The sequence below is a fragment of the Patagioenas fasciata genome, chromosome 17 (assembly GCF_037038585.1).
Source record: "Patagioenas fasciata isolate bPatFas1 chromosome 17, bPatFas1.hap1, whole genome shotgun sequence".
Classification (NCBI taxonomy): Eukaryota; Metazoa; Chordata; class Aves; order Columbiformes; family Columbidae; genus Patagioenas; species Patagioenas fasciata.
The window spans coordinates 3,127,501-3,154,875 of record NC_092536.1 but is presented as its reverse complement, the minus strand read 5'-3'; the positions used below and the strand labels follow the sequence as shown (position 1 = coordinate 3,154,875).

General features: G+C 51.2%; 1 protein-coding gene across 1 annotated transcript in view; it reads right to left on the bottom strand.

Annotated features, from left to right (window-relative positions):
* Positions 1–7,111: 7,111 nt before the first annotated feature.
* Positions 7,112–27,375, bottom strand: part of SCARB1 (scavenger receptor class B member 1) — a 20,500-nt gene continuing 236 nt past the window's right edge. Inside the window, exons 2-12 of the mRNA XM_065851701.2 lie at positions 23,901–24,058; positions 22,279–22,420; positions 21,621–21,824; positions 21,223–21,318; positions 20,567–20,679; positions 18,518–18,684; positions 17,770–17,888; positions 16,452–16,525; positions 15,772–15,823; positions 15,155–15,298; positions 7,112–9,150 (exon numbers count right to left, since the gene is read on the bottom strand). Coding sequence (XP_065707773.1) covers positions 9,028–9,150; positions 15,155–15,298; positions 15,772–15,823; positions 16,452–16,525; positions 17,770–17,888; positions 18,518–18,684; positions 20,567–20,679; positions 21,223–21,318; positions 21,621–21,824; positions 22,279–22,420; positions 23,901–24,058 — 1,392 coding nt within the window. The 3' untranslated portion in view covers positions 7,112–9,027. The remainder of the gene's footprint in view (positions 9,151–15,154; positions 15,299–15,771; positions 15,824–16,451; positions 16,526–17,769; positions 17,889–18,517; positions 18,685–20,566; positions 20,680–21,222; positions 21,319–21,620; positions 21,825–22,278; positions 22,421–23,900; positions 24,059–27,375) is intronic.

Sequence of the window (27,375 nt, the reverse complement as noted above, 5' to 3'; positions counted from 1 at the left end):
ACGTATTTTTATCCAGTAGCAAGCGGTTTCATCTTTTGAGGTTTTTTTTTCATATGTGTGTTTTTGTTTGGGCTTTTTTTTTTAGATTTCCAGAAGCAGGGAGCTTTTTAGAAAGACAGAGAAGCCTTTTGCTTATCTTTGAATCTTGCTAAAAATCTCATTTAAAGGGGATTTGGCATTTACTGTACCTCAGAATATAGTTAATATTCAGATGAAGTTTTTGCAAGGGATCATAAACCTTATGCTTCAGGGGTTATGTCAGCTGCTAACCGCTAGCAGGAGGAGGCCAAGGAGGTGAGTTATGCACTCGCCTTTGCTGTTTTGGGGTTAGATCCCCCCCAGGACACCCAGGGTGGGCAGAGCCCAGGTGCTGCCTGCACAGCTCAGCCCATGCTCCAGCAGCCGGGTTTGGCCTGTCAGCAAGTCTGACCGGCATTCATACCTTGCGCGGTTTTGTTTTGCAAAATCATTTTGCACGCAGCGAATAAACAAGAAGAGGAGGAACCAAAGCACCCTCTCTCATCCTGAAATCCCCGAATTGGAGCAAGCGTGCCTGCTCCCAGCCCAGAGCACTGCAGAGCAGCACAGCGCTGCTCTGGAACGAGGCAAATATCAGAGAACAGCGCTTTTAATATTTAAACTGAGCCAGCTTAATTAACTTGCAAGAAAAAATGGCACAGCACTTTGTACCGGGATGAGGTTCCTCCACAGCAGAAAACAAAAGGGCAGGTCTGGTCGCCAGCTTGGGCTCCAACCAGCATGGCACGGGGGTCTGGACCAGGGAAATCATCTGTGACGTGTTCAGTCGAGCGGGATCAGAGGGAGATGATGGGGCTTGTCGTAATGTCTTCATTCCTACTGCACAGCCTCAAGTGGAGGACAGCATCCTTGCTGGTGACACACAGCACCGCACGTCCCCCACCTGCTGCCGGGCAGAGCAATTAGCAGTGCCCTAATGGTGCAGGCAGGATGGGGCATCCCATAGCCACACATTACAGGGGAGAAAGTGAGAACATCCCTCGGACAATTAGGGGCTCCCTCAGTGACCAGGCAGTGAGGACTAAGTCCTGTGTCACCTTCACGGCAGCGCTTACTGCTCTCACATTCCAACCATGCCTAGTTCTCCATCAGCGGTTTGCAAACAGAGCGTGAAGCTCTCCACAGAGAGAGCGTGTTGATTTGTTTCACGATTTCCATTAATTACCAGGTAAATGAGACCCCTGCGCACTCCTTGGGCACTTTGCCTCATCTGCTCAGGCTTTGACAGCTGCGGGAGCAGTGAGGATGTTTTCATCACATGATGCCTGGCGGAGCATCCTCTCCCTCGCTCTGACCTCCAGAATCATCCCATCTGCTTTATTTCAGTGTCCTCCCTTGGAATTTGTTCTCAGCAGCTAAAATCAATCCCAGTGCAGGCAGGAGAGCTCTGAGCTCTCAAGGCTTCAATTACCTGGAGAAAAGTACCCTGGAGCCTCAAGGTTGGCCGTGCTGTTGGGTCAATGCCACCCAGCACACTGAATTTAGGACCTGGCAAAGGACTTGTGTCAGGCTGAGCTAATGCATGCAAGGCACCAAGCGAATCGATCGCTGGTGCTTTAAACTTTCTCTGCTGAAATCTTTCCTGGAAAGCCAATTAACAGCACCTAGCGCTTACTCAGGCTGCTCTTATTCCATAATTAAAGCTGAGCAATAGCGACCTTTGAGGGAAGGCGGTGGGGAAAAGGGGAATAATCTTTGATTTATGACAAGGTAGAGAGCCTGTAGCTTGGCTGCACATGGGATTCATGGAGTCGTACAAGCTCAGTGACTTAAAACCCTGTAGTACAGTGGAGATCAGGGAGTGAGACAGGACTGGGGGCCTTCTCTGTCCCAGGAGAACTCCAGGGATGGAAAGCAAACGGAGCCAGGCAGGGCATGTAAAAGATGCACATGGTGTGAGTGACGTCCTGGAGGATGCAGGCGAGGGGGAGCTGGGAACACTCAGGCCAGGGCACATGTAGGCACCTGAAGGACATCAAAACCACCCCAAACTGCATCCAGCTGCCCCTTGGGGTGAGCCCCCTGCCCCAGTCCCTGCCTGCAAACGCACCTCCTGGGCCAGGCTCAATCCCAGCCCACCACCCTTCATTCTGCCAGCCCAGCACGCTGGGTTGCTGATGTAACAAGGATGGTTTCTTTCTGATGTTTCAGGTCAGATTAAGGGGTGGGACACGCTTCTGTAGCCCCTCATTGACAGCATGTGACAGTGATTTACAGGCCTGCAACCCACCGCGGCTTTCCAGGGTTACTTAACGCAGGATGAAGAAGATCAAATGCAAACAGGCGGATGGTATGTGAACTACTCCAGCCAGCCAGGGCTGCTAAACCCTCTGGTTTCTTTCACAAAGCTTTGAAATGGGGAAATGTAGCTTCAGATAATTTATTTGATAGGGGCACTGTGGAGGGCAGGGGAATATTTATGACCCAAAGAAAAATGCACAAGGTATGTCCCTGGGGATGCACCCGCCAGGGCACTGAGCACCATTTAAGCTGGGAAGGGGGAATGTGATCCCTGGCTGCTGAGGAGAGGGGTCACCTCCTCGGGAGCCCGGTTGGAGCCCCCCAACCATCCCCACCAGCACATGGAAATTACTGCTGTGCACAGAGCACCTTCTGGAGAACGGGGAAGGGCAAACACAGGGCTGTTCAGCAGCTGTGGGCAGGCAGGGACTGTCCCTTGGTCTCTGCCTCCCCATGGGGTCAGAAACTGGTTACAGGGGTGCAGAGTGATACGGATCCCACAGGGATCTCCCCTACACCCCTCCAGGATGCTCAGCACATCTGGATCTGGAGCAGCCCCTCAAGGGTCCCACAAGCCAAGGGACTGAGTTACCCACACCAGGAACTGTTATTTGCTAAAACAGCGCTCAAAAAGAAAGAAATTCCTAATCACCATTTATTTTTTTTGGCGCTGAAGGTGGTTTCACTGCTCCTTGTGGCATCCAGCACACTAGAAACGTGGCGCTTGCAGGGGAGATGGCCAAGAGGGAGCGGCTCAGCGCCTTAATTAGGGGCACTTAATGCAGATAAAAGCCACGAACTGTGGATCTGGCCAGCACTGACCTCCAGCCCCCAGCATTCCCATGGATCTGTTCCGCTCCGGTTTCTACACCCGTGGCCCCAAGCCAGAGACTTACTTGGAAAAGCAGAGGAAGTCTGAGCAAGAGGGGAGAGGGTAATTCCTTGAAATGCTGCTGGCTTTGGGGATGGGAGCTGCAGTTGCTGGAAATTCCTGCCCTGGAAGCCCAGTTGCAAAACTCAGCTCCCCCCACACGGCCGCCAGATCCCGGTGATGCCCCACGGCGCAGCCTCCTGGCCCTGGCACCGGTGGCTCAGCAGGCAGTTTCTTACAAGAATCAATCCAGAAACCAGTTCAGATGGAGAAGGCAGAAAGCAACTGGGTCACGGAGGGAGGTGGGGGTTTGACAGAGCAGTGCAGCCACAAGCAATGTTATTAAGCCCGGAAATTCAGCTGGATCCCCCCACAGAAACAGTGCTCAGCAGCAGCAGCTGCACACAGCAGAGATGGGAAGGATTCCCAGCCTGGGAACCAGGCAGGCAGCCCCAGGGTGGCTGCTGCTTGCTGAGCATTGCCTCTACCTGAGGACAGCGACCATGTGGGGCTGGCAACCCCCCAGGCCGGTGTCAGCTGCTGGGGATGGTCCCTGTCCCCAAGGAGAAGCAGGAGCAGGGCCAGGCACAGCCCCACAGACCCTGCACGCATCCAGAGAGGCAGCCTGTGCCTTCAGCATCAAATCTGAAGCCAGCCTGCGTCTGGGAAAATCACGAACTTACGAAAGGAGAAAAACTAAAAACAAACAAAAAATCCCGTTAAAATAGCATTGTGTGCCTGTGTCCTAACCCCCAGGAACCATGGGTTGAGAGACCAAGCCTCATTCCTCAAGAGACTGATATCACCATTTGGTATCAATTTTCCATCCGACTGCTCCTTTTTAGGAATTGTTTCTCTTGCTGCAGAAAACGAGCGCTCCCAGGGAGCCACCGAGCACAGGGAGCCCTGGCTCGGCGCCGGCGGCACGTCACGCTCCGAGCCCCCATCGCAGCGGGACGTCCCCACCGGGCACCGCACTGCACGGTGCGCACCGCGGTGGGAAAGGGAAACAGGGACTTGACACCCGGCCATGGCCTGAGCTGCCACGGGAAGGTGACGGCAGGGTGACTCGAGGAGCCTCGTGCCCCAGGCATGGAGCATCCCAAGGAGAACGTCCTCCGGGCTCTGCGTGACAGCCTATGGCTGTGGCTCTCACAGGGGCACTGTGGCAAAAGGAACCGCTCTAAGCAGGGAGTACATTATGGTTTTTTCCTTTCCCTTTTTGAAGGGCAGGAGAATTTTACAACCTTGGGTGGAAGAGCTTGTGCACACAGGGGTTTTTTTTCCAGAAATGGTCCAGCCCTGACTCCGGTGACTAGCGAGGCGATAAAATTAAGCTCCTGTGTCCTCACAAGCAGGACATAGAAGGACATTTAGTCACACTCTTTAAACGAGGCACTGAACACCATAAAGTTTAACATTGGTATCCAAGACACACTTGGGAGCAGAGACCTCTCTGCCAAAGCCCAGCAGCCTTCACTTTCTTTCTGCAATGATAACGCACTCAACACAGGTCTCAACATCTGTTTGTGAAGGGTGTACCCACAGCATGGCTCACGCTGGGGGTGATGCCGGGGGCCCCCAGCGCTGCCCCCGTGCCATCTGCGAGGCCAGGGACACCGGCAGGGCTCCCTGCAGCGCGGGGCACCTTCGGGCAGGCTGGTCGGTGGCCAAGGCGGCAGACGCTGTGCAGAGCGCGGCGCTGGCCAAGCGCAGAGGGCAGCGGAGGGCCAGGGCTGCCAGGCACCGCTCACGCCAGCACCGCGGCACGCAGCGGAAAAACACTTTCTGCTCGGTGTCAAGCTGAGAAAAGGCTTAGAACAAGGCAGATCCCCATGCACACCCCAGAGGGGGGGGGCCAGGCTGAACCCCCAGCTCACACACCGGAGAGATGCTGGTTTAAGCTGCACGGATTTAGCCAGGACCTGAGTTCCGCACCACAATGTGGCACAGCAGAAATCCCTGCCAGAAATGGGATTAAACACAAGGAGCACAGGCAGACCCCGCAGTGCCCGGGCACACCGTGCAGGCTCCCCTCCAAAACCACAGGAGCTCATTGTCCTCCCTCTGGCTATCTCCTCCCAGACAAAGAGGGTCATTGTAGCCAAAAAGCAAGAGAAACCAGGTGCCACAATTAATTTCATCTCCTCCCAGCACCTCTTGGCTGGACTTTGGGCCCTGCAGTCCCACACTACAGCCTCGCACAGGCAGCGTGCACACAAAGCTTGGTCCCTTATAGCTGTCAGGGAGAAAAACACCTTCCCATCAAACATCATGATGCCACCCCTGTAAGTGCAACAGCATCAGGTGTGTGTTGCCTTTTTTGCTGTTGTTTCCTTGTTTTTCTGCATTTTTATTTTTAAACAATAAGAGCCATGGCTCTGCCCCAGGAAATGCACCTGCCCACGGCCCCACAGCAGCAGCTTCACTCACCGCTGGCTTTGCCGAAGGGTTTTGTCAGTGCTAGAAGAGTCCTGCATGCTGGAGACCTGTGTGTGTTCAGGAGCAAACATGGGTGACAAGGAAAAGTGGAACAGCTGCAGAGCACAACAGAGCCTTGCTGGGTCTCAAACCAGAGCTTCTTGTGCCTCCCAGGGTTTTAATCCAGCACAGCCAGTGACGGGCACCTGGGAGCACTGGGGCACAGGTGGAGGGGATAACACAGAGGCTGCTCCTGGTTCAGGAGGGTCTGAGCCCCTTCCCATGAAGGGAATGTGAGCAGCTGCTGTGCTGCATTTATACCATGTTTATAAAAGCACCATAACCCCAGTGTAAATGGGGAGGGCTGTGTTATCTCCGCTCTGTCTTCCAGAGGAGCTGGTGGAGACTCCATCACACAGTGGGGGAAATAAGTAAACAACAAGCCATGAAAACCCCCCCACTCCTCTGGTTTCCCTCACCTGTGCTGCTCCCCAGGCCAAAAATCAACCATTTTCAGCTGTGCCAGCCTGGGTGAAAGGAGGTTCCCAAGGCTCTGCATAGTAAAATAACAATTACCAAGTCCATGAAGGCCAATGAAAATCTTAAGAGCATGTAAATGACTTTAACCTGGCTTGGTGCAGGGGAGGGGGTGCTGTGCTGTCCCCCCTGCAGGGGGAGCGTGTTGCCCCAGGGGTGCTGGCTGTGCCTGGGGGTGTTTGGGCTGTGACAGCCCCGAAGAACTGGTACAAAGGCAATTGTCATGGGAGAAAGAGTCAGGGCCAGGAAAGGACTTGGGGATTATGAGAAGTGTTTTAAAATTAATTGGAAACCTCACAAGCAGCCAACAAGGTGACTGAAGCACAGGAGAAACATAACCACGGTGCTCTGAGCTGTTGAATCCCCATGTTGCAGCGTGGCTGGTTGGCCGCGGAGCGGAGGATGAGCACCCAGGAGCTCTGCTGGTCAGTCCAGCCTGGTACTGGTGTAAACTGGGCAAGTGGGGGGCCCTGATGACAGAAAATGGGTTGATAACCTGCTGGGCTTTCTGCTTCCATCCAAGCTCTTAAGAAGTGGTGGAGTCACCATCCCTGGAGGGGTTTAAAGTACATATAGATGAGGCTCTTAGGTACATGGTTTAGTGCTAGTATTAGGTTATGGTTGGACCAAAATGATTCTGTGATCCCTGCCTCAGTTTCCCCATGTTCACAGCAGGGGGGGCAGAGTGGGGTTTGCAAAGTGCCCTGAGCTTAGTGCATGGATTCTATATGCACATGGGCATCCCGTTTACCGCTGAAGGCCGCTCACGCTTCCCCAGGGTAAGGAGGGCTCAGCAGAATCGCCCCCCCAATTCGGGTCCCCCCGTTCGGGGCCTCCCGCGGCCCCACAGCGCCCCCCTGCGGCCGTGCCGCAGCAGCGCACCCCACCTGACACCCCCCCCAACCCAAACATTTACTGCAACACGCCGATCTGTGTTGAAAACAAGAGCTCTTGCACCAGATTTTCCTCCAGACACACACACAAAAGACACACACACTCGCCTTAGGACCACCATTCTAATATTTTATTCGTTTTCACCTGAACAACAGCAATTAGCACCAGAACATCATTAAAGCCTCAAGCGGGTGAGCCCAAGGGTGGGTATTGCTGATCTACCATTAGTTTTGCCAAACGCCGCTGGGTCTTACTGATGTGAGGTGACAGGTCGAGTGTCCTACTGCACCTGAGCCAGTGCCTCTGCCCTGTCCCCATTGTCACTTGCTGTGGCTGTTGGTTGTGAGCGCTGTTGCAGGGGGACAATTTTGGATTCAAGGCCAGAGAGAGCTGACAGTGGTAGTTTAAGCATTGGCCTCAGCAAGGACTTGTGCCACAGAAATAATCCAGCAGTCCTGGCCACAGGGTGGGACTTGGCTCACCCCGTCCTCACTGTGGGACGCGCTTTGGGCATCCAGCCTATGGACCAGGTTCTATGCTGGCTGCTCCCCTTCGCGGCCTGGGCTGGATCACAACTGTTCCCATGATAAAACAGACTAATCCCAGCTGCAGGACTAGGAACACGAAAGGAACCGACCAGCACAGTAGCTGCTGGTGTTGGTTGGAGCTCCTGGGCTCTTCCAGCCCAGTAGGAGGGACAGAGGTGTAAGAGAAAAGCATTGCTGACCCCACTGGAAGGTCACAGGGCTGTCCTCGACAACTGCAAAGGCTTCCAGACCACAACAGCATCTATGCCGCACACAGCGCAACAAATCCTTTGGTCCAAGAGGCCCAGAGATCCATACACACTCTGTTTTGTCCTTGCCAAAGGCATCAGCACTGGCCCCTTTGGTTTTCTCAAGGGCCACCCCGGCTTCTGGTTGGAAGCAAGAAAGGCAGGTGTGGTAGACAATCACTGATAGGTAGGTAGCCAAGAAAATCCCTGGGCTTCGGGCTTCTTTCTCATTAAAAAGTGACCCCGGCCCACCCACCCCCAGTTAACATCCAGCCCCAGGACATCATTTCGGAAATCTGCAATATTTTAATCAAAACCTACTAAGGCTGCCATTACTTTCGTGATTGCACATAGCTTCCTCCATCTCCAAAGCACAAGTATCTTTGTTAATGCTCAAGAACAGGCTCAATCTCCTGTGTGTTCCCATCTCATGTGCAGGTGGCACGGCCAGAGTGACACAATGGCCTCCCAGCACCCACAGCCAGAAGAGCTGACCCTGGATGGCCGAGCGGGACAACTGTCAGGAGCTGAGTGACAGGTCAGATGTACCAGCGAGATTTTTGGCACGGCTCATCTCGTGCAGTCACCTAAAGCGAGGAGAGGCGAAGCACTGTAATGCAAGGTCATGGCACAGAGTTGGGTTTTTAAAAGTCACCACTGTCCCCTCCAACACATGCAAAGGCTGGAGCAACCCCAGGCAGGCTTCGGGTTACCCTGGGAAGCGCCATCACAGACGTGACAGCGCCCAGAATTGATTTGCGGTGTAGTCCAGTCACATCAAGTGGTAATAAAACCATAAGTGGCTTCAGGAGAGCAAGCCCCATTCGTGTGAGACGAACAGCGGCTTTTAAAAAGATCACTAAATCCCATCAGTGCTCCATATACAAACCTCATTTATTTTGAAGGCTCCTGTTAAAGTGCCTTTTATTCCCAGCAACAGGCAGTTTTAAATTGCAAAATAACTTCTCGGATCAGCCAGCAACCGTCTTCATTCTCGCTGGCCCACAGGGACAGAGGCAAAGGCTGGCCCCTTGGGGACAAGGGCTCTAGAACACTGTGTTTTGGGTGCCTGGAGGGGGTCTCCGGTGCCCCGGTGCAGGAGTGCTGGCCCATGGCTTTGTCGTGGTGTGCAGGGTCTCTGCTGAGCTGCCCAGGATGACTTCACCTTCCGGAGACCTGTGGGGATGCAGAGCAGGTCTCGTCCCCAGCAGGGCGGTGTCCCAGCGGGAAGCGTGCCGCGGCTGGTGGCTCAGGCGTCATCGTCGTCCGGGCTCAGCGTGCTGGTGTCGTGCAGCAGCGGTGTTGTCTCGGAGGAGGGGGGCGGTTCGCTCGGTGTGGTGGGGTGGCTTGGGCTCCTCTTGGTGGCGGTTCTCTGAAGAGGAGAGGACAGCCGTTACAGCCATGCACTCGGCGGTGGCACCGTGGTCACACATCACAGTGCGCAGGTGTCACCACATCCCCACTTGGGACACGTGTGGCCCAAACCTCTTGGTCTTTCACGTGGCCAAGGACCCTTTTCTGAAGTCTTCTTAAACCAAAGATTTGTTTATCTCCTCCCCTAACAAAACAAAGTTATTTCCTGTCCTGCCTACTGATGCTTCTAACGCGCCCCGAATGCCCAGGCTGAAAAGCTGTGTCACCAAGTGGACAAAGTCAGCCTGCTGCACAGCATCAGAGAAGACTGGAAGGGAGATGGACAGGGTCTCCTCAGGGACACAACAGCTTGAAGTCCCCCAACTCCAGCTGCAGCAGACCCATCCCCAGTATAAAGTTAAGTGCAACCCAGAGGAAAGTGAAGGATGGAAGCTGGTGCCTTCTGGCACCAAGAGAAGGCTCCTGCTTCACCTAAAGGCTTATGACTACACAATAGTTTGACCACCCTCAAAGACAAAGAGGAGCAAATATGCATTCAAGCAGCTCATGTGGGCTCTCTAACCCTAAATCATGCAACAGAGACACCCATCTGTCCACCTGACCTGTCATCTAGAGACATTTGCTGCTTGCTGGGGACCTGGATCTGGGGTGTTGTGGAGGGACTGCGAGGCTTGTCCAACCCTTTGACTGTTACCCATTGCTGTCTCTGCGTGGGCACCAATGATACCACGAGGGCCACCTGGAAAGCACCAAGTGTGACTGCAGAGCCCAGGTGGAGGGAGACAGTCATGGCAAAAAGAGATGACTGTGGCATTCAAAGATTACCTCCTCCAAGCTCAAGAGGGGGGCATCCCAGCAAGCATCCCAGGTAATGCAAAAATGCCAGCAGGCCCTTGCCAAACTCAGATGCAAAAAGGAAGCATAGAGAAGGTAGATGGAGGAACAGGTAACCTGGCAGGAATACAGAGGCCATATTCCAGCATGCGGTTAGGAAAGCTGAAGCCCAACTGGAATTGAACCTGGGCAGGGACATCAGAGACAACAAGAATGACTTCTGTAAGTACACAGGTGACAAAAGAAAGACTAGGTGACACATGGGTCTGCTGCTGAATGAGGAAGAGGATGCCAGAGATCAGGAAGAAAGTCCAGAGCAAGGAAGACAGACCCTTTTTGGAAGAGGATGAGGTAAGAGAACACCCAAGCAAACTAGATATCCATAAATCCATGGACCCCAATGGGATGCACCCATGAGTGCTGAGGGAGCTGGCTGATATCATTTTGTCCTGGTTTTGGCTGGGATAGGGTTAGTGTTTCTCCTAGTAGCTAGTATATTGCTGTGGTTTGGATTTAGGATGGGAACAACGTTGATAACATGCTGATAACAGCTGTTGATGAGCAGGGCTGACACTAAGCCAAGGACCCCTCAGTTTCTCATCGTGCCCTGCCAATGAGGAGGCTGGGGGTGCACAAAAGGTTGGAGGGGACACAGCCAGGACAGCTGACCCCAACTGACCTGAGGGATATTCCATACCATATGATGTCATGCTTAGTGTACAAAACTGAAGGGAGTTGGCCAAGGGCTGGTGGGCACTGCCCAGGGACTGGTTGGGCAGCAAGTGGTGAGCAATTGCATTGTGCATCATTTGCCTTGTATATTCTTTTATTACTTATTGTTATTATAGCTTCCTTTTCTGTCCTGCTAAGCTGTCTTTATCTCAGCTCACGAGTTTTACCTTTTTTCTAATTGTTTCCCTCATCCCACTGCAGGGGAGTGAGTGAATGGCTGTGTGGTGTTGAGCTGCCTGCCGGGCTAAACCACAACACATTTCTATGCCACTCTCCTTAATCTTGGCATAATCCTGGCAATGGGGAGAGGTGCCCAAATACTGGAGTAAAGCAAGTGCCACACCTGCCTCTAAGACGTTCACAAAGGAGGACCCAGGGAACTGCAGAACAGTTGGCCTCCCTTCAACCTCTGTGAAGGTGACTGAGTAACTAATCCTTAGGAACCATTTGTAGGCACATGAACAACAAGAAAAGTCATCAGGAGTAGTCACCATGACTCCACCAAGGTGAAAAATCACACTTGACCAACCTGATAAACTTCTATGATTAAATGGCTGGCTTGGTAGATGAGGAGAGAACTGGATGGTGTCTACCTGAACTTTAGTAAGGCTTTCAACACCGTCTTCCATAAGATCCTCATAGAAAAGCTATGAAGTGTGGGCTGGATGAGCAGACAGCGTGTTGGATTGAAAACTTGCTGAACAGTCAAGCCAAGAGGGTCATGAGAAGCAGCATCACATCTAGTTGGAGGCCAGTAACTGGCATCGTGCATGAGGGGTCAATACTTGGTTCAACCCTGTTTAATATCTTTATTAACAATCTGCAAGTTTGCGGAAGACACAAAACTGTGAGGAGTGGCTGATACACCAGAGGGCCATGCTGCCCTCCAGAGGGACCTCAATGGGCTGGAGCAACAGGCTGGCAGGAACCTCATGAGGTTCCACAAGAGGCTGTGTGCAGAGTTTTGCACCTGGGGAAGAACAACCCCATGCACCAGTACATGTTAGGGGCCACCCAGTTCCTAAGCAGCTTGGCAGAAAAGGACCTGAAGGTCTTGATGGACACCAAGTTGGACACCAGCGAGCAGCATGCCTGTGAAGCAAATGCAGCTAACTGCATCCTGGGCTGCATCAGGAGGCCAGCAAAGGGGCACTAAAATGATTAAGGGACTGCAGCACCTCTCATGCGACCAAAGCCCAAGAAAGCCCAGAGAACAGAAGAGGGATCATAGCAATGTGTCCAAGTATCTGAAAGGAGGGTGTAAGTACAAAGCCAAGCTCTTCTCAGTGGTGTCCGGGGACAGGACAAGAGCCAACAGGCACAAACACAGGAGGTTCCATCTGAACATTAGGAAGCACTTTTTTCATACTGTGAAAGCTGTAAAAATTGGAACAGGTTGCCCAGAGAAGTTGGGGAATCTCCATTCCTGGAGATATTAAGAGACATCTGGACATGGTCCTGGGCAACCAGCCCTGCTTGGGCATCATGAGGCATGGACTAGATGACCTCCAGAGATCCCTTCCAACCTCAGCGATTCAGTGATTGTGACCCTGTAATACAAACCCAGATATTTTATACATCACAAATTCCCTCTTGAAAGCTTTTCCACTGGGGCTCCCTGCATACAGGAGGGGAGTGACACCCACCAGCTGATTACCTGTTACCGCCATGAGTTTTTACCCATTCCAAAACTTACCTCTGGATCGTAAACACATGGAAAGGGAGGGAAATAGGCAAGAAAAGCATTTCCTCGCACCAGTCCTACTTTTCACCCTGATCCCCACTGATATCATTAGGGCTGCAGACCAGGTACTCCAGGAGAAACAATAAAAGTGCGCGCTTGCAGCCTGGTTAAGTGTGAGTATTAAGACATATAAATTGCCCTGAATAAAGCCATGAGATAACATCATTACATCAACACTCGCCAAGAGGGCATGTCTGGTACCTGTGGGCAATAAACATTTCCATTTGATTGGTTTTAAGCGAAGTTGAATCAGATCAGGATGAGAGAAAAGCATGTTACCTTGGCTGGGTACCCACCTACAGTCTTGCTTCCCACAACACCGTCCCCTTAACTGGAGGCAGCTTTTTGGCAGAGGTGGCCTGGTTGGCCTTATTACTGTCTGAGTTCTTTTTATTGCTACTCCCAAATAGAGAGCATTTTTCCTAGAAGACAATCAGGCTCGTTTATGGTGAACTTGGACATGAATTCCATAGGGGTTCCAATTTTAGGAGATTTTAAAAATCACTGCTTAACTAGAATCTAGTTACTAATGAAGATTTCAAAATTTAGGTTAAACTAAGTCCTATTTAAGATTTTGGTCAATGTCAAGCCAGTTTTAAAATGGTCTGTTTGCCTCTTAAATGCATCACCACCCAGGCTTTAGGCCATGTTAGCAGAGGAGAGCTACAGTGCTGCACCTGGGCACTTTTTTCTATTCCTGTACAGATTTATTCATTTTTTAGAACTGCAGGTCCAACAGACGCATTTCAAACTGGCTCCACTATAAGCTAGACTAAGATTTAAGTCTTTCGCAGCATCTCATCTGGACTGGGTTTAGAGCACGCTGCTCCCTCCTGAAGCCAGAGGCACCCAAGATACGCCAAGAAGGAGTTGGGTTTAGTGAGACCTTCACACTGGCAGATGGACACGTGAAGGGGGGGACAATGATCCCTCTCAGCACTCCCCATGACATAACCCGTGACTTCAAGAGGGAGATGTGCATGATTAAGCAATCATTGCTGGATCAGCAACACTTCAATCAAATGAGGAACACACCTTTGGCTGCAAATTGCTGTCTTCCCATTTACAAGCTCTTATCTGTTCATTAGGCAGAGACTTTCACATGTTGCTGCAAAGCTTCCTTGAAAATTTATAGGGTAATTGAGGCTTTTTAATCACATTCCAGGTAGCCAGGCACTTCCCGCAGCTGATTTTTAGTTTTAGCACTTCATGACACTTTTGGCTGAGCACCCAGATACAGCTGGCTTACGCCTGGGTTCGGGATATTTTATAAGCAGATATCCAGTTGACTTGAGGGAATTTAAAATCCAGCTTTTCTTTCTGACAGTTTCTGGCACAGCTAAGGCTCTTTGATACCAGGAATTACGATTTGCGCAAAGCAGGCTGAGGAAACGCCAGCCCAGGGCTGCACAAGGTCTTAGAAATCGCTGTCCAGCAAACGCAGACATTTTTCAGATGCACAGAGTGAAGTCTGTTTGCCAGCAACCGCTTGCATTTGCCGAGGCAGGGGGGGCTCAGCACACAAAGCCTGACCAACCCGGGAGGGTTTAACGCTGAGCCCTCGGCCCAGCACCACTCAGACCCTCCAGGGGAGGGGGTGGAGGAACAACGGGATTTTGGATCATGCGTTTAAGTCAATTAAGCAGTTGTAGGCTTGGTTAAAATCCCATTACGTGATACTCTGAGAACCCTGGTGCTATTTAAAGTGGGTTTGCGTTAGTGTTTCCATAAGGGCAGCTACAGAAGGCTTCACAAAAGCAGCCCCTTGCACATGCTCTCCCCTAAGCCCACTCTCATCCTAAACATTGCCTTTTATCCCCAGAAGAAGCCTCTTCACTTCTGTAGCTTTAGGTCCAGCTCAAGCCGCCTTACTATAGCACACAGCTAAATAAGCTTGCTTTGCTATAGGTTAGGGAGCTAGATCTCTGCTTCAAGAGCTAAAGCTTTTAGAGAGCTTAGTGTTATCAGATGAATGTTTTGGAGCTGAAGTTACAGATCTCCATCAGGCATTTTAGCTGTTTTACATTGTCCTTCCAGCTCAGACCAGACTCGTGCACCAACTGGGCACCCTCACTGCCCATCGCGGGCCAACTTCTGCCCTGCTGACAGCTCCCTGCGGGCTTCAAAGGTCCTCACTTGCCAGTAAACCCAAAGGGTTTAACTTCCAGTGCTATTTGGAATAGTTTTCAAGGAAATAAGTGAGTTTCCAGGGAAAGGCAGGGGCTGGTCTGGGTTGAGAAGCAGCTACAGTGTCAGTGTCCCTTCTGCAAGAGCACAGCGACTGCATTTCCTTTGTGAACAAGCTACGCTCGAGTAGCTACATCCCGTCAAGAAGGCTCTGTTCAGATTAGAAACCACTGGGACTCTGCAGAGATTTGTGCAATGGCACAGACCTGCTGCTTTCTCTGGAGGCTGGGCTGATGAGCTGAGCTTGTTCTTTCATGAGCTGGATGAGCTCAGGAACACCTCCATCACTTGTGCACTGAGATGGCCAGAAATGCTTTCATACTTGCAGCCCAATATCTTGGTGGCCAAGAAAGCCCTGCTGCCATGTGCTGGCATCATTAGGACGTTGTTTGTGGCATCAGCCAATGTTTCCTCAGGCATATTAGATTTTCAGCCCAATCTACATCATCTGATTAAGTCTGATTCAGCCAACAGCATTTCCCATTAGCCATCTGCAAGTTCTTACCTGACTCATTGCCAGTACAACTGCTGAGATAATGAGTGGGACACTCAGCCCAAGGAAGATATACTGCAGGTATTCCAGCACGGATGGGATCAGCACCAGGTTGGTGTAAAACTGCCTCAGGACGGAGCCTTCGATGTGTCCGCTCTGCTCAAAAAAGCAAAATTGTCAGTGGTGTTCCCCTCCCATCCAGGGCCAAGACAGACCAGCTGGGGAACTCCTGTCTCACCACCTCCCAGCGCAGATTAGGGAATTCAGGCCAGCTTCAGTCAGGCTAGAAGCTTTTACTAAGTAGCTGGAGTCAGCTGGGCATGCACACAGCTGCAGAACGCCCTCCCCAGCCCACATCAGCACAGGGATGCTGGAGCTCCCTTCTGGGCCCTATTTGACCCCACATCTAGAACAGAACCAGGGGTTTACCAAGTATAGTGCAGGGTTTGTTCAGCTCAGAGGGATTAATGACACAGCCAAGTATTACAAAGCCTTCTGTTGGGGCTTAATTAGTCTAGCTGGCTTAAGGCTTTATCCAAAGTGGAGTTTCCTCAGTGCTGAGTGATGGGGAAGCCATTCCCCCTCCACAGGAGAGGCCCTGTGGAGTCAGGTCAAGGCAGGCAGCTCACCTCTCCAAACCACAGCAGTGGCAGGACCACCGGCTTAATCCTCCCTGTTTGTCTAAGGGGGAAGGAAAAAAAAAAAACAAACACACAAATACACACTTAGATTTCTGGTTGATCACGCCACAATTAGTGCCATAATTCCTCCTAAAGGGACAGGTCTGACAGACCGATAATGGCCAAGAAACCAGTGCAAAACTCCTGCTGTTTCACTGAGCTGCTCCCCACTCCAGGGATCAGCTCCAACCTGGGCCTTTCATGGAAGAGCGGAGCTTACGCTTCCATCGGTGCTTAACCCCCTGACAACAGCAGTGGGTAGCACCCCAAAGCTGAAAGTATCATTTTGGACACAGGCTTCAACCAGTAACCCTGCAGGCATACGCGGTTTGTTCACCAGGAGGAACGGCCCATGCATCGGCTGTCTGGTCAGCGGCAAGAACGCTGCAGGAGCCGAGCGAAGGGGCAGCCACACACCGCACTGCTAAAGGACAGCGGCTGCAGGTCACCCGAATAGCTGACATTTCACCACACGAGCCAGCTGGCCGCTGAAACCACGACAACTGGTAACGTTAAAGCTGCTTCATCTTTGGGGCGGGTAAATTAGTAAATCCTGCAGTGACCCCAGCATCAGCAGTACACCCTGCTCAAGGAAGGGAGATGGACATCTCTAAAAGGTGAGTACTTACACGATACCCACCACCTGCTTTATGTACAGGTTCAGCTGGAGCTTGATGGAACAATTCATGGGGATGCCCGTCATCTGCATAGGAAGAGACCAAACAGTTCATCAGTAAAGCCAACATTTGGCTGGAGAGCTTCGCAGAAGAGCAACCCTTTGCTTCCCATCACGACTACTCTGGGTGCTCCCTAGGCAGGGTGTTTTAATACAAACTTGAGCGGTTTTCAAGGCCTGATAAGCCTCTTCTGTTGTTCATCCTACCAGCAGCAAGATGGAAACGCATCGATGCAAACGACTCATGCAGACAGCAAAGTACGAAACACGTCTCAGAAATAGAAACCAACAGATACCACTGTTCAGCAACACCCTAAGACCATGAAAACAACACACTTTAAAGTTGGTCTCGTTGACACTCATTAAGACACTAGTTTCCCCTGACACTGCAGTTTTGCAACACGCTTTTAAGGGCAGAGTTTTGTTGGATTGACCCTGTTTATACTCAACAGGCTGCAGCTAGATAAGAGTATAGTTAACTGTACTGTTATCAGTAGATGTTTGATACTGTAATAAACTTAATTAGATTTTCCATAACTGCGATAAGTAAAGCAGAGAGAACCCAATGCCTAGATAACAAGCACATCTTACCTCACCTCAAAAGGGGAATTCGTTTCTTGCTTCAGCAAACATCACCAAACACTTGGAAAATCTGACCACCTGCAATACACGCTATAGGCGGAAGATCCTAAAGTCCCCTCCCCACTAGCAGCTGGGACAGTGATGGCTCAGGACACCCCATCTCATCACCACTGGAGGGGTGAATTCACCCTTATGCTGTAGATGCGAGAGATGTAACACAGCAGCAGAGCGGCGCAAAAGCCGCCGGTTAGGTGGGTAGGCTAAGAGATTGGAAGAAGCCAGTCCAAAAATGGTGGTGATGGCTTCAGCTACATCATGGTCTTCAGACTTTGCCAGTCATCTCTCATGGCAATACACATTTGCAGATCTGGGGCGTAACTGGGCTGCTTCTGGATATACCTCCTGGTGTTATAGACCTGAGTCAGGGGAAAAGAACTTGACTGTGCTTATCGAAACAATTACGCTTATCATTAGCTCTGCAATTCTCTAGAAGGCAGGCTAATTATTCTATTAGTTTATGGCTTTGACATTTTTATCTGCACATGTCCTTGCCAGTCTTTGCACTATGGAATCTGCTCCAATGAGTGCCACGCGAGCAAAGCCACCAGGGAGCTGGTGGCCGGGTCCCCTCCTCAGCCCGGGCTGAGACCCCTCGGTGGGGTGAGGACCCCGGTGGGCTCCAGACTCACTGGGTGGATGTCAAGGAAGAGCCCATGCTTGTCCTTGCTGGGTTGCAGCCCTTCCACAGCGTCCAGCAGGCTTGGGTCGGCGTTGTAGAAGTGAGGATGGGAAATGAACATCGGTGCATCTGGATGAGAACAAAGACACCTTGAGCTCACCCAAAACCACCTGCGACTTGTTTTGTTGAGGTTTTTAAGCCATTGCAGCCCTCATTTTGAACGGGCTTTTATAATTTTCTCCTCCCTACCAGAAAGTTCCTTCCCCAACCCTTGCTCCATTGCTCTGGGAGGGTTCAGACCTGGTATTTAAGCCTCCCTCTTCCCCCGTGCACCACACAACGCCGTCATAACTCGCTGTACCCAGACACAGGTTAGGACATTAAGTCTGAATTCTCACTCCTGTGCAGCCTGCACTTAGTGTCCAAAGCTAACATTTAATTTGGCAGGCCTGCCCCTTCCTGCCCTTGCTCCCTTCTCATCCCAGGGGGACGTAACGCTCCCACCGGATCCTTGGCCATCCCCACAAACACCACACTGTCACAGGGCTATGGACCACGGGGGCTTCAGGCACATGGATTTTCCCTCTTTACTGAGATGCCTGTGGGAATGCAAGTAAAATGCTGTACACCCAGACCCCAGAGCTACCTATTAGCCCTCCAGCAGACAGCAGAGCCCATTTTGCAGCCACCCAACCTCATATCACATCCCCACAGGTTAATATTGGCATGACGGGGGAAAAGGGGAGGAAAGGACTCACCGTGCCTGCAGGAACTGACGTTCAGGATGCCGGACTGCATGCAGGGGCAGAAGCCCTCGTTGGGTGGATACTCTGTGCCATTGGCAAAGAGGGTTTTGGGTGCCACGAAGCGATAGGTGGGCAGACCCTGGAACTTCCCGGACTGCTCGTACACCAGCGTCATGGATCTGGAAGGGTTCAGTGGAGAAGGATCAGGATTAGCCAACAGGTTCCCAGCCCAGCCTCTTATCTTGGCTGGATAAGATGCAGTTGCAATGTAACTTAGACTTTGAGATCAAGATAAACACTCAAAGCACTGCTTTGGATGGGGAATGAACATTTAAGCCATTTGCTTTCTATATTTTAAGCAGAGATAAAGGGTTGGTCAGGACTAGTTTGAGAGAGAAACCACAGGCTTATAAGTCTGTTTGCAGTATCCAGATGAGATTTGTTTAAAGGCAACTAGTAATCCCCAGGGCCACTCTCTGAGATATAATACTCGCTTTGTGCAAGCCTTGGCTCCGAGGTGGTTTGTCACAGGGAATGGACACTGGCTCAATATCTTTTGCAGCACAACTCCAGCGTATCAGTTGTCAGGAAAGTGGAAAAGTTTACTACATTATTCAGCAGGAATTTTTTCTTGATACAGCAGTGCTAGTGATGTTATGCTGCATTATTTCTACCAGCTGGGCAGGATAGATGGCAGGTTCCAGGAGGGAAGTTTGCTGCCCTCCCACTCGAGCGAGACTTGCAGGGGTGCACACAGCCTGGGCAGGCCAGGGGGATGCTTATCCCTGCAGCCACCTTCTGACCCCAGGACCAAGGACGGGGCATTCAGGGCACGTTCAACAGCTACATGCACGCCTTGGCTGTGCTCACCTTCCAGCAAGGAGGCAGAGGCTGCTGCAGCACATCGGCAGGATCAAGTCTTGCCTACCTTGCACACAGGTACTTGCATCTCAGCATTAGCCAAACTTAACGTGCAAACAGAGCAGGGGATATGCCCTGCAGCAATGCAGATAGGCTCTCAGCCTACCAGCTGGTGTTTGAGAGTCCCTCCTAGCCAGCCCGGCTAGCAGAGGTGCTCAGAAATTTGGGGAGAAGAGACAGTGCTGCCTGGTGCCAAGGCAGAACCCATTCCCTCAGCACTGTCCATCTGGAATCTCCTGCACAAACACAAAACCAAGCTTGCTTTCCTTATGCCTTGCCTGGAAACATGCTTTGTTCCCTAGAAGATTCCTGTAGTTTTACAGAAACGGGTATGTGTATTTAAGCTTCGATTACTACTAAACTTCCCTTTAAGTCCTTGGCTCCGAGTCATTTTGGTATTTGCTGATGTCCCTTGCGTAGAGGAATTCCTGCACTAATACGTGGCTCAGCTGACTTCACTTGTTCTGACGAAGAGGTCATTGTTCTCTGTTCAACATGAGCACTTGCTTGTTTTGCAGCACTATCTACAAAGCCTGAATTAACATTATCTTCTCTAAGCTGGGGACAGGGTTTTGTGTCACTGCCTGCCTCCTGGCCTCCCCTCCCCTCGAGTTTCCACACAGGGGACTCTGCAGGACACTCCAACCCCTGTGTGACCAGCTAAGGTCAGAGTGTCTCATACAGGACAGAAATACACAGTAATGCTTGAACTAGGCAGCAAAAAAAAGTAGCAGTCTGGAAATGGTGGCATAAGCCCCTCCAACATCATTTCTGCAAGGATTTAGTCAGCTGAAATGGTTCCACAAATAGTAACAGCTGCATTTCCTTATAACAACTCTCACTTCTCCCTCTCATCTCCCACATCTTCTCCAGAGTGGTTACTTTCTACTGATTGAACACAGGCAAGCTAGACTTCTTCAGTGCTCTGGAAGGTATTTACGAACACCGCAAGATGCTGCTAATTAGACAGCTACACTGTTCGCAAAGCTCAGATGCTGCAGCACAGAACTGCAGCTGAACTTTAACTACAGAACCGAGTCCTGAGCCCTCTGTGTCACCACACAGGGACTGTGTGCACACAGGATGAGCGTCGCATCTCCTGCCGCCTGCACAGGGACGAGCTGGCAGCTGTGGCCTCACCTGCAGGCATCAGGGCTGTAGAACTCCAGCGATGTCGGGGACATGAACGGTGGCCACATCTCCCCTGCCGTCCCGTTGATCATGTTGCACTCGTTGCTCCGCCAGTAGTTCACCTACGGGACAGATGCGGAGAGAAGAGCTGAGAAGGATGAGCTTGCTGGAGAGTTGGCTTCCAAGAGCTTCCTAGATCTTTCCCATTCAAACATCTGCCCAGTTAATGGAAAAAAACAGGACAAGGTTCACCTGTCCCAAGTGCTCCCACAGTGGTTGATCTGTAGATGCAGTTGAGTTTAGTTAGGACTGGAACTTCACAAGGGAAGAATAAGCACACCTTTAACAGGGGTATTTAAAATAATGCCTTAAACACTGGCCACAGGAGCCTGGGACTTGAACCATCAGAAGCAACCAGCTCCAACAGTGATTCAAGGGAGTCCAAGTGACACCAATGAGCTGAACTTAAACCTTCATGACAAGCCTCTTCTCACACAGCTGCCTTCTAGCAATTCGCTAGAACAGAAGCTGCAGCAGTTGAAGTCCCATACAAATTTGCCTTCAAACCTATCACCCAGAGATTCAACAGCACCAAGAGCTTTCAGTTTATCTTGCTTTAGATCAAGCATTGCCCCTGTATTTACGGTTTGCTGCCCAACACTTACCATCTTCAGTCCATTCCACGTATCCACCATGTGAACTCTGCTGATGTTCTTCATGCCCGTGTTCACTGTGAACAGTCCTGAACTGGAGCTGTTGAACTGCAGAGAGAGGAAACCCATTTTTAATCCACTATACACTGCAAGACTGCAACATGTTAATGACTTTGCATGCTTCATCAGCTCTAGGGGTACTTCACATACTATAAGCTCCTGCATTTTAACATTCCAGCTGCCAGCGACAGCTTCCAATGCATGCGTTTCTGCTTGAGGAGAGAATTAAGGCAGCCTCACACAACCACACATGGTTGCTCCAAACAGTTTGTGGGGGGATTGAGCATCTGGGCTATCCACAAAACAAACATTGGGAACACTAAAATCACAACAACCAACAGTTTACTCACATCTATAAATAAGCCAAATTTCCCCTTGAAAGGGATAAGGCCAGGGACAATCACATTGATTGTGTCTACAAGAGGGTCGTCATATCCCCACATGATCTCTCCCACCGTCCGATTCATGAACGCCTCCTGTCTCAGGCCAGCCAAGGCTCCACTTAGTATAACCTTCACAAAGTTTGGCAGGTTTTCCATCATTACAGCGGCTCCCTGGGAAGAAAACAAACCTTTGAGATAAGAGCACCATCTTTACCAAAGATAAGCAATGCATCTTTGGTGTTCACCAAGGTCCTTCTCCTGCACCAATCAATAGCCCTAGAGAAATCCTTTGGACAAACTGAGGTTCATCGTTTATCTCCAGTTAGGGAACAAAGCAGCTGAGGGCTCACAAGCCTTCATTTCACCTGGAAGACACTCAAATGAGGTTGCAGATTCGAGCCCAGATGCTTTGCCAGCCCCTCTCCATGCTCTGTGTTTGGAAGGGCAACAGCCCAACACAACAACCAACACCCAGAAAGCAGAAAACTGCATTTTACAAGCTTAACCACTTGGTTGTTTGATTAGCCTTAAGGCCCACAAGAAAGTAAACCTGAGTCAGCATTTGGCATCAATGCCCTCCCTGCAAGCTCAGAAGTTGCTATCAATTTAGGGAGCAAGTTCTTACCATCAACATAATGTTTGGTACAACAATGTAGTCTTCTTCTCTACCCTTGGACAAGTCTGGCTGGAAGAAGAGTCTCCGGTACTCCAGGAAAGAGACGGTGTCATTGTCATGGAATGTGATATTTGTTTTATACCTGTACTCTCTGCAAAGAGATGGGAGAGATGATGGGAACCTTCCCCCATGCACTGGATTCTGCAGCGACATGCAGATACCAAGTGTTTCTTCCCAACTCGCAACCCAGCTGATGAGAAGTTTGAGACAAAAGTATAAATAGTCTCTGTCACTTTGCCAACAGCCACGAAAAGCCCGGTTCTGTCAGAGAGACACCCAGCTAAGCTGATCTACACCAACCGCACAACAAAACAAGCTGCAGGACAGGAGAAGACCAAACGAGACACCACAAGCCCCACCAGTGAGTCCACACTGGTTTGCCCCAGCGCTCCCTGATGGCTCCCAGGTTCAGGACAGCTTGATCCTCCACAGAACACTGTGGTTCTCCTGCTCCTCGAGGTTTTGGGCCATGCCATCTCTGCACTGCTCCCCTTCACTCCGTGCCACAGGTCTCATGGGGCTGCAATGCTCCACAGCAGCATGAGGTTTTCCCCAGCATTGTGAGCCTGTTACAGCTCCCGAGGAAGCTGAAGCTCAACCCACCAGCAAAAACAAGGTCCTTTATTGTGGAGCCTCTCTTCTATGGCCCACATGAGGAAAGGGCACTAATCTTGCTCAGCGGGAACACAAGAGCACTAATAAGCTTTGCCCCCTTTGTTTATTCTTATTTACAGTAAGTGAGGCCTTTTCTCCAAGCCAAGTGACTGACGGGATCACAACATACAGAATCCACGTGGTTTTGTGGGGTGACCTGGCAAGCCCAGAGGAAACAAGGACATATACATACTGCCAGGTTTCCTTCAGCGCTACTCAAACAGCTTTGGATTAAACCAGTAATCTTCCCACATGAGCTTGCTTAGGCTGCTGACCTAACTTTGCCTACGTATGTAGGCGCTACATGTGTTGAATATCTCTATTTATGGATAAGTTTACATGCTCACCCAAACATCAACCATCACTTCATTTTTCAGGTCTAGAGAAGCACCTGGGGCTTCAAACACCATCTTCAGCCATGCCAAATGCTGTAGGTGGGTCTGAGCAACTTCTAGTGCTCCGTACCAGTTCTTGTGACCAGAGCATTAATGTCAGGCAGATTCTGGGTCTCATGTTAGATAAGAGGTCTTAGGCCAATTCATGAAGTCTGGTATTGAGGTGACTCCAGCTCTGGCATTGGACTCTTAAATGCACAGTGAAGATGAAACAGGTCTACCCTGAAGATGGAGGTTTCCCACCATCACACCAACATCCCTCATGCCTGTGTTTGGACCATATCAACCCAGGTCTGGGTGCCCAACAGGTCCCAGCATGGGACTGAGCTTCACAACTCGGCGAAGCACAGACCAGCCTTACCACCCCGGTGGCCAAAGGTCCTACTTGTAGCGTTAGCAAGACCAGAGTAACTAGAGAACAACTGGGTCACTTTAAAATCCTGCTGGAGGAGTCAACCAGAAGCCTGGCAGGCACGATGGTGGTTGGGCTCACACACAGCCAGACCACAAGTGGCACCTGACCTGTAAACGTAGGGTCCGCGCTCACTCAGCACCGGCTTCGCGCCCTGAAGGACCTCCTTGGGGTTCAGCACTTCGAAGAAGTGCACCGACAGGTAGAAAGGAACGGGAATGTCTTTCCACATCCTGAAGGAGATGCTGTTGGGGTCAATCCTGACGTTCTGCAAGAAGGGAGAAAAAAAATTAAGAAGTCAGGAGACAACCCTCCGGCTCAGCGGCTGCAGCTGAGCACGTCCACCCTCAGCTCCACGGCAGGCCCGCCGAGGGCGGCAGCTCCAGCCAGCGCTCTCCAGTGGATCCAGGCGTTATGCAAACTGAAATTGAGCCAGATTTAGATCAGAAACTCTCATGCGTGAGGAATTATCAAGTTCATGCCACGGGATGTCTGTATTTTTTTTATTCTGGCTCAGCGTTGCAGATCCTCCCCATAGGATTTCGGAGCTGTTTTGATGTGCTGGAGGCTTGCTCCGCACTAGACAAGCCAGCACTGAATTATTCATGGCTGTGCATGTTTGACTTGCCTGGCACAAACAACTCTGTCCCAAAGGCCGCCGCTTGTGTGCCAGCTGTGACAGCCCCACGCAGCCAGGAGCTGGGAAAAGTGGCACCTTCATCTTCACAAGTATTTGGGTACCAGCACGGAGCACCCACTAGAAATGGCCTCAGGTTGCATCAGGGGAGGTTTAGATTGGACATTAGGAACAATTTCTTCCCAGAAAGGGTTGTTAAGCATTGGAACAGGCTGCCCAGGGCAGTGGTGGAGTCACCATCCCCAGAGGGGTTGGACAGACCAGAGATAAGGTTCTCAGGGACATGGGGTAGTGCCAGAGTGTGGTTATGGTTGGACTCAATGATCTTGAGGGTCTCTTCCAGCCACAAAGCTGACAGAGAACTGGGATGTCAACCCAGCTGTGTCCAACAGCCCCACGCAGGACACCTTTGCCTCCTCTCAGCTGCTGTCCTGCTGTCTCCCATAGCTGGTCATAGAGCAGGACAAAGGCAACACACAACTGTAGCGTCCGTATCACCGTCCCATTCGCTGGGAAGTGCCTGCAGAAGCCCAAATATCACTTAAGCCGCCACCAGCTCCCAGCCCAGAAGCTGCACCTGGGCACATCCACCTCCGCTCCCTCCCAGGGGCTGCCCCAGGGACCAGAGCCTGTTGCTTCCTCAGCATTTATTAGGGATGTGTTCCAACACCAACTGCTTCCTCTGCAAGCACAAGACCTTGCCATGGTTAAGTAACCAAGCCAGCTTATGGCAGCGGGTTGGATGCGCTAATTGGTGAAGGCACGTGGGCATTATGCAGCTCCCCACCACGGCTCTCCTGCCCTGGAGCAGCTCACTCTAACTGCACATGGATTTTTCTTCACATAGGGTTGAGAAGAAAAGCTGCTGGAGCCTTTTCTGCGAGGCCTCATCTTTCTTCAGCCATTTTCTGGCCAGATCATGCCATCCACAAGCAGCAGAGCTTTGCAAGCCCCTCACTCAAGCCCAGATCCTCCAAGCCCTACTCCTGAGCAGGTATCTCCACAGCTGTAACACACCTAGCAAACCCTTCCACCAGTTAGAGGGCAAGATTTGATTTAGCCTGTTTTATAATCCTCACTCCCAAGTGTCCAGTAGAGCAGGAACAACCACATGTCGTTTCCTTTACTTGCTTATTCTGCCTTGTGCTCCCCAGATCCCTTGTTGCATATGCATTTATTTATACAATATATACCCAGTCGGACGGAGCTGCATCCCAGCTCCTGCTGCCTTTCTCAGCCCTCTCCCATCTGCACACAGCAGCTCCAGGTACTCCAGACGCTGCTCAGTAAGATCTGCTTCACAGGGCAGCCTCAGAATTAAGCTACTTGTGGGTCAAAGCAAACATGGTCATGCGTCTGAAATAAAAATAGGAAATTTTTCAATGAGATGGGTTACAAAGTGTCACTGAGAGGTCTGACTCCTGATAACACTGATCTCTGTTCCTGAGGAACCGAAAGGAACCGACTACAGCTCATGTCCTCCAGACGGGACCAATGGAGCAGAAGCTCCATCAGCAGTGCCCAAACCCTGCTTCTCCAGAGCCAAAGACCACACAAGGTCTTTTCTCATCTTCTGTTCTCACTGCGAGTTATTAGGAATTAGCTATTCAGGTAGAGAGAATCAAAATTGGCTAAAAAGAGGACCGAAATATTTTTGCACCAAAAATGTCAGTCCTGTTCTGCCATTCAGCCTTTTATTTGTAGGCACCAGCTCCTGACTCCCATGAAAGTGGACAAAGATTGACTTTTACTGCTTAAGCCCCAGGACTGTCTGGCTTTGCCCAGGCAGCAGCACTCCCAGAAGACACATTTCAGTAGAAGCTCACTTTTGGCAAAGACTTTGCATCACATCCAACCACAGCCAGGGGCTACGGAGTGTCTATTCACGTCTTCCATCAGGAGCACGTCTCCAGGGGCTGACCTGGGTAGGTGCAAGCTCAGAGAAATGCCCAGGTGGGAGCAACGTCTCCTTTGGGCAGGGAGAAAAAGACTTGGCTAATTGGGGGAATGGGCCAATTGGCTCGTTACAGCAGAATAACTGGTGCCCCAACAGCGAGGACAGTAACACTTGTTCCCAAGGTTGTGCAGCATTTACTGAACAGATCAACAACTCTGTCCCCAGCCCCAGCACGGGGGACAAACACTCCTTTGGCCTCAGGACCTCTCTTGTAGATGAGACAGGTCTTCTGAAAGGCAGCTCTTTAGGTTTTCGGTTTAGGAGGAGAGGAGGTTGGTCCATGCACAAGGCTCCTTCAGAGCACTCCTGCACATGGTCTGTCCCATTTCCCATTTGGAAAGTGTCTCACCACCGTACCTGTGAGCCTGGCAGCCTGCGCGCCTACTGATGGAAGGAAGAACCGGCGCTGCGGGTAAAGGCAGGAGGGTCTGGAGGAAGGGCTGGTGTTCAGGGCAGTGCACAGCCCAGCACCAAGAGCACCGTCACCCCAGCCAACTCCAGCTACACAAAAATATCCTCTTGCTAATCAGGGATGGGAGCCTGCTCAATCCAGCTGTGTTTGCTGGAACCAAAGGCAGAACATCCAAAGCCCGGATTTGCACACACTAAGATTTCAAGGCTGCTCAAAGCTGCAGCAGCAACACTGAAGCAGAGACCCTTGGGTGCTCAGCTGCCTCACACTCCTCTGGATTACACGATACATGGAAAATGTGCACACACACCGGCCCCAGCACACAAACAACCGTCACCTCTGCACCTTGCACCGGGCCCTGGCTGCACACCAGCCCCACACCAAACCCCCAGCCGTGCTCCAGCTCCAACACCCCCCAGTTTGCACCACCATCAACCCTACACTTTGCACCAGCCCCGCACCAACTCCCCAAAACGTGCACCTGCTCCAGCGCCCCCCTGCCTGCACACGCACCATCAGCTCCGCACCGCATCCCGGTTGCACACCAGCCCCGTACCGAGCCCCCAGCAGCCGCAGGGT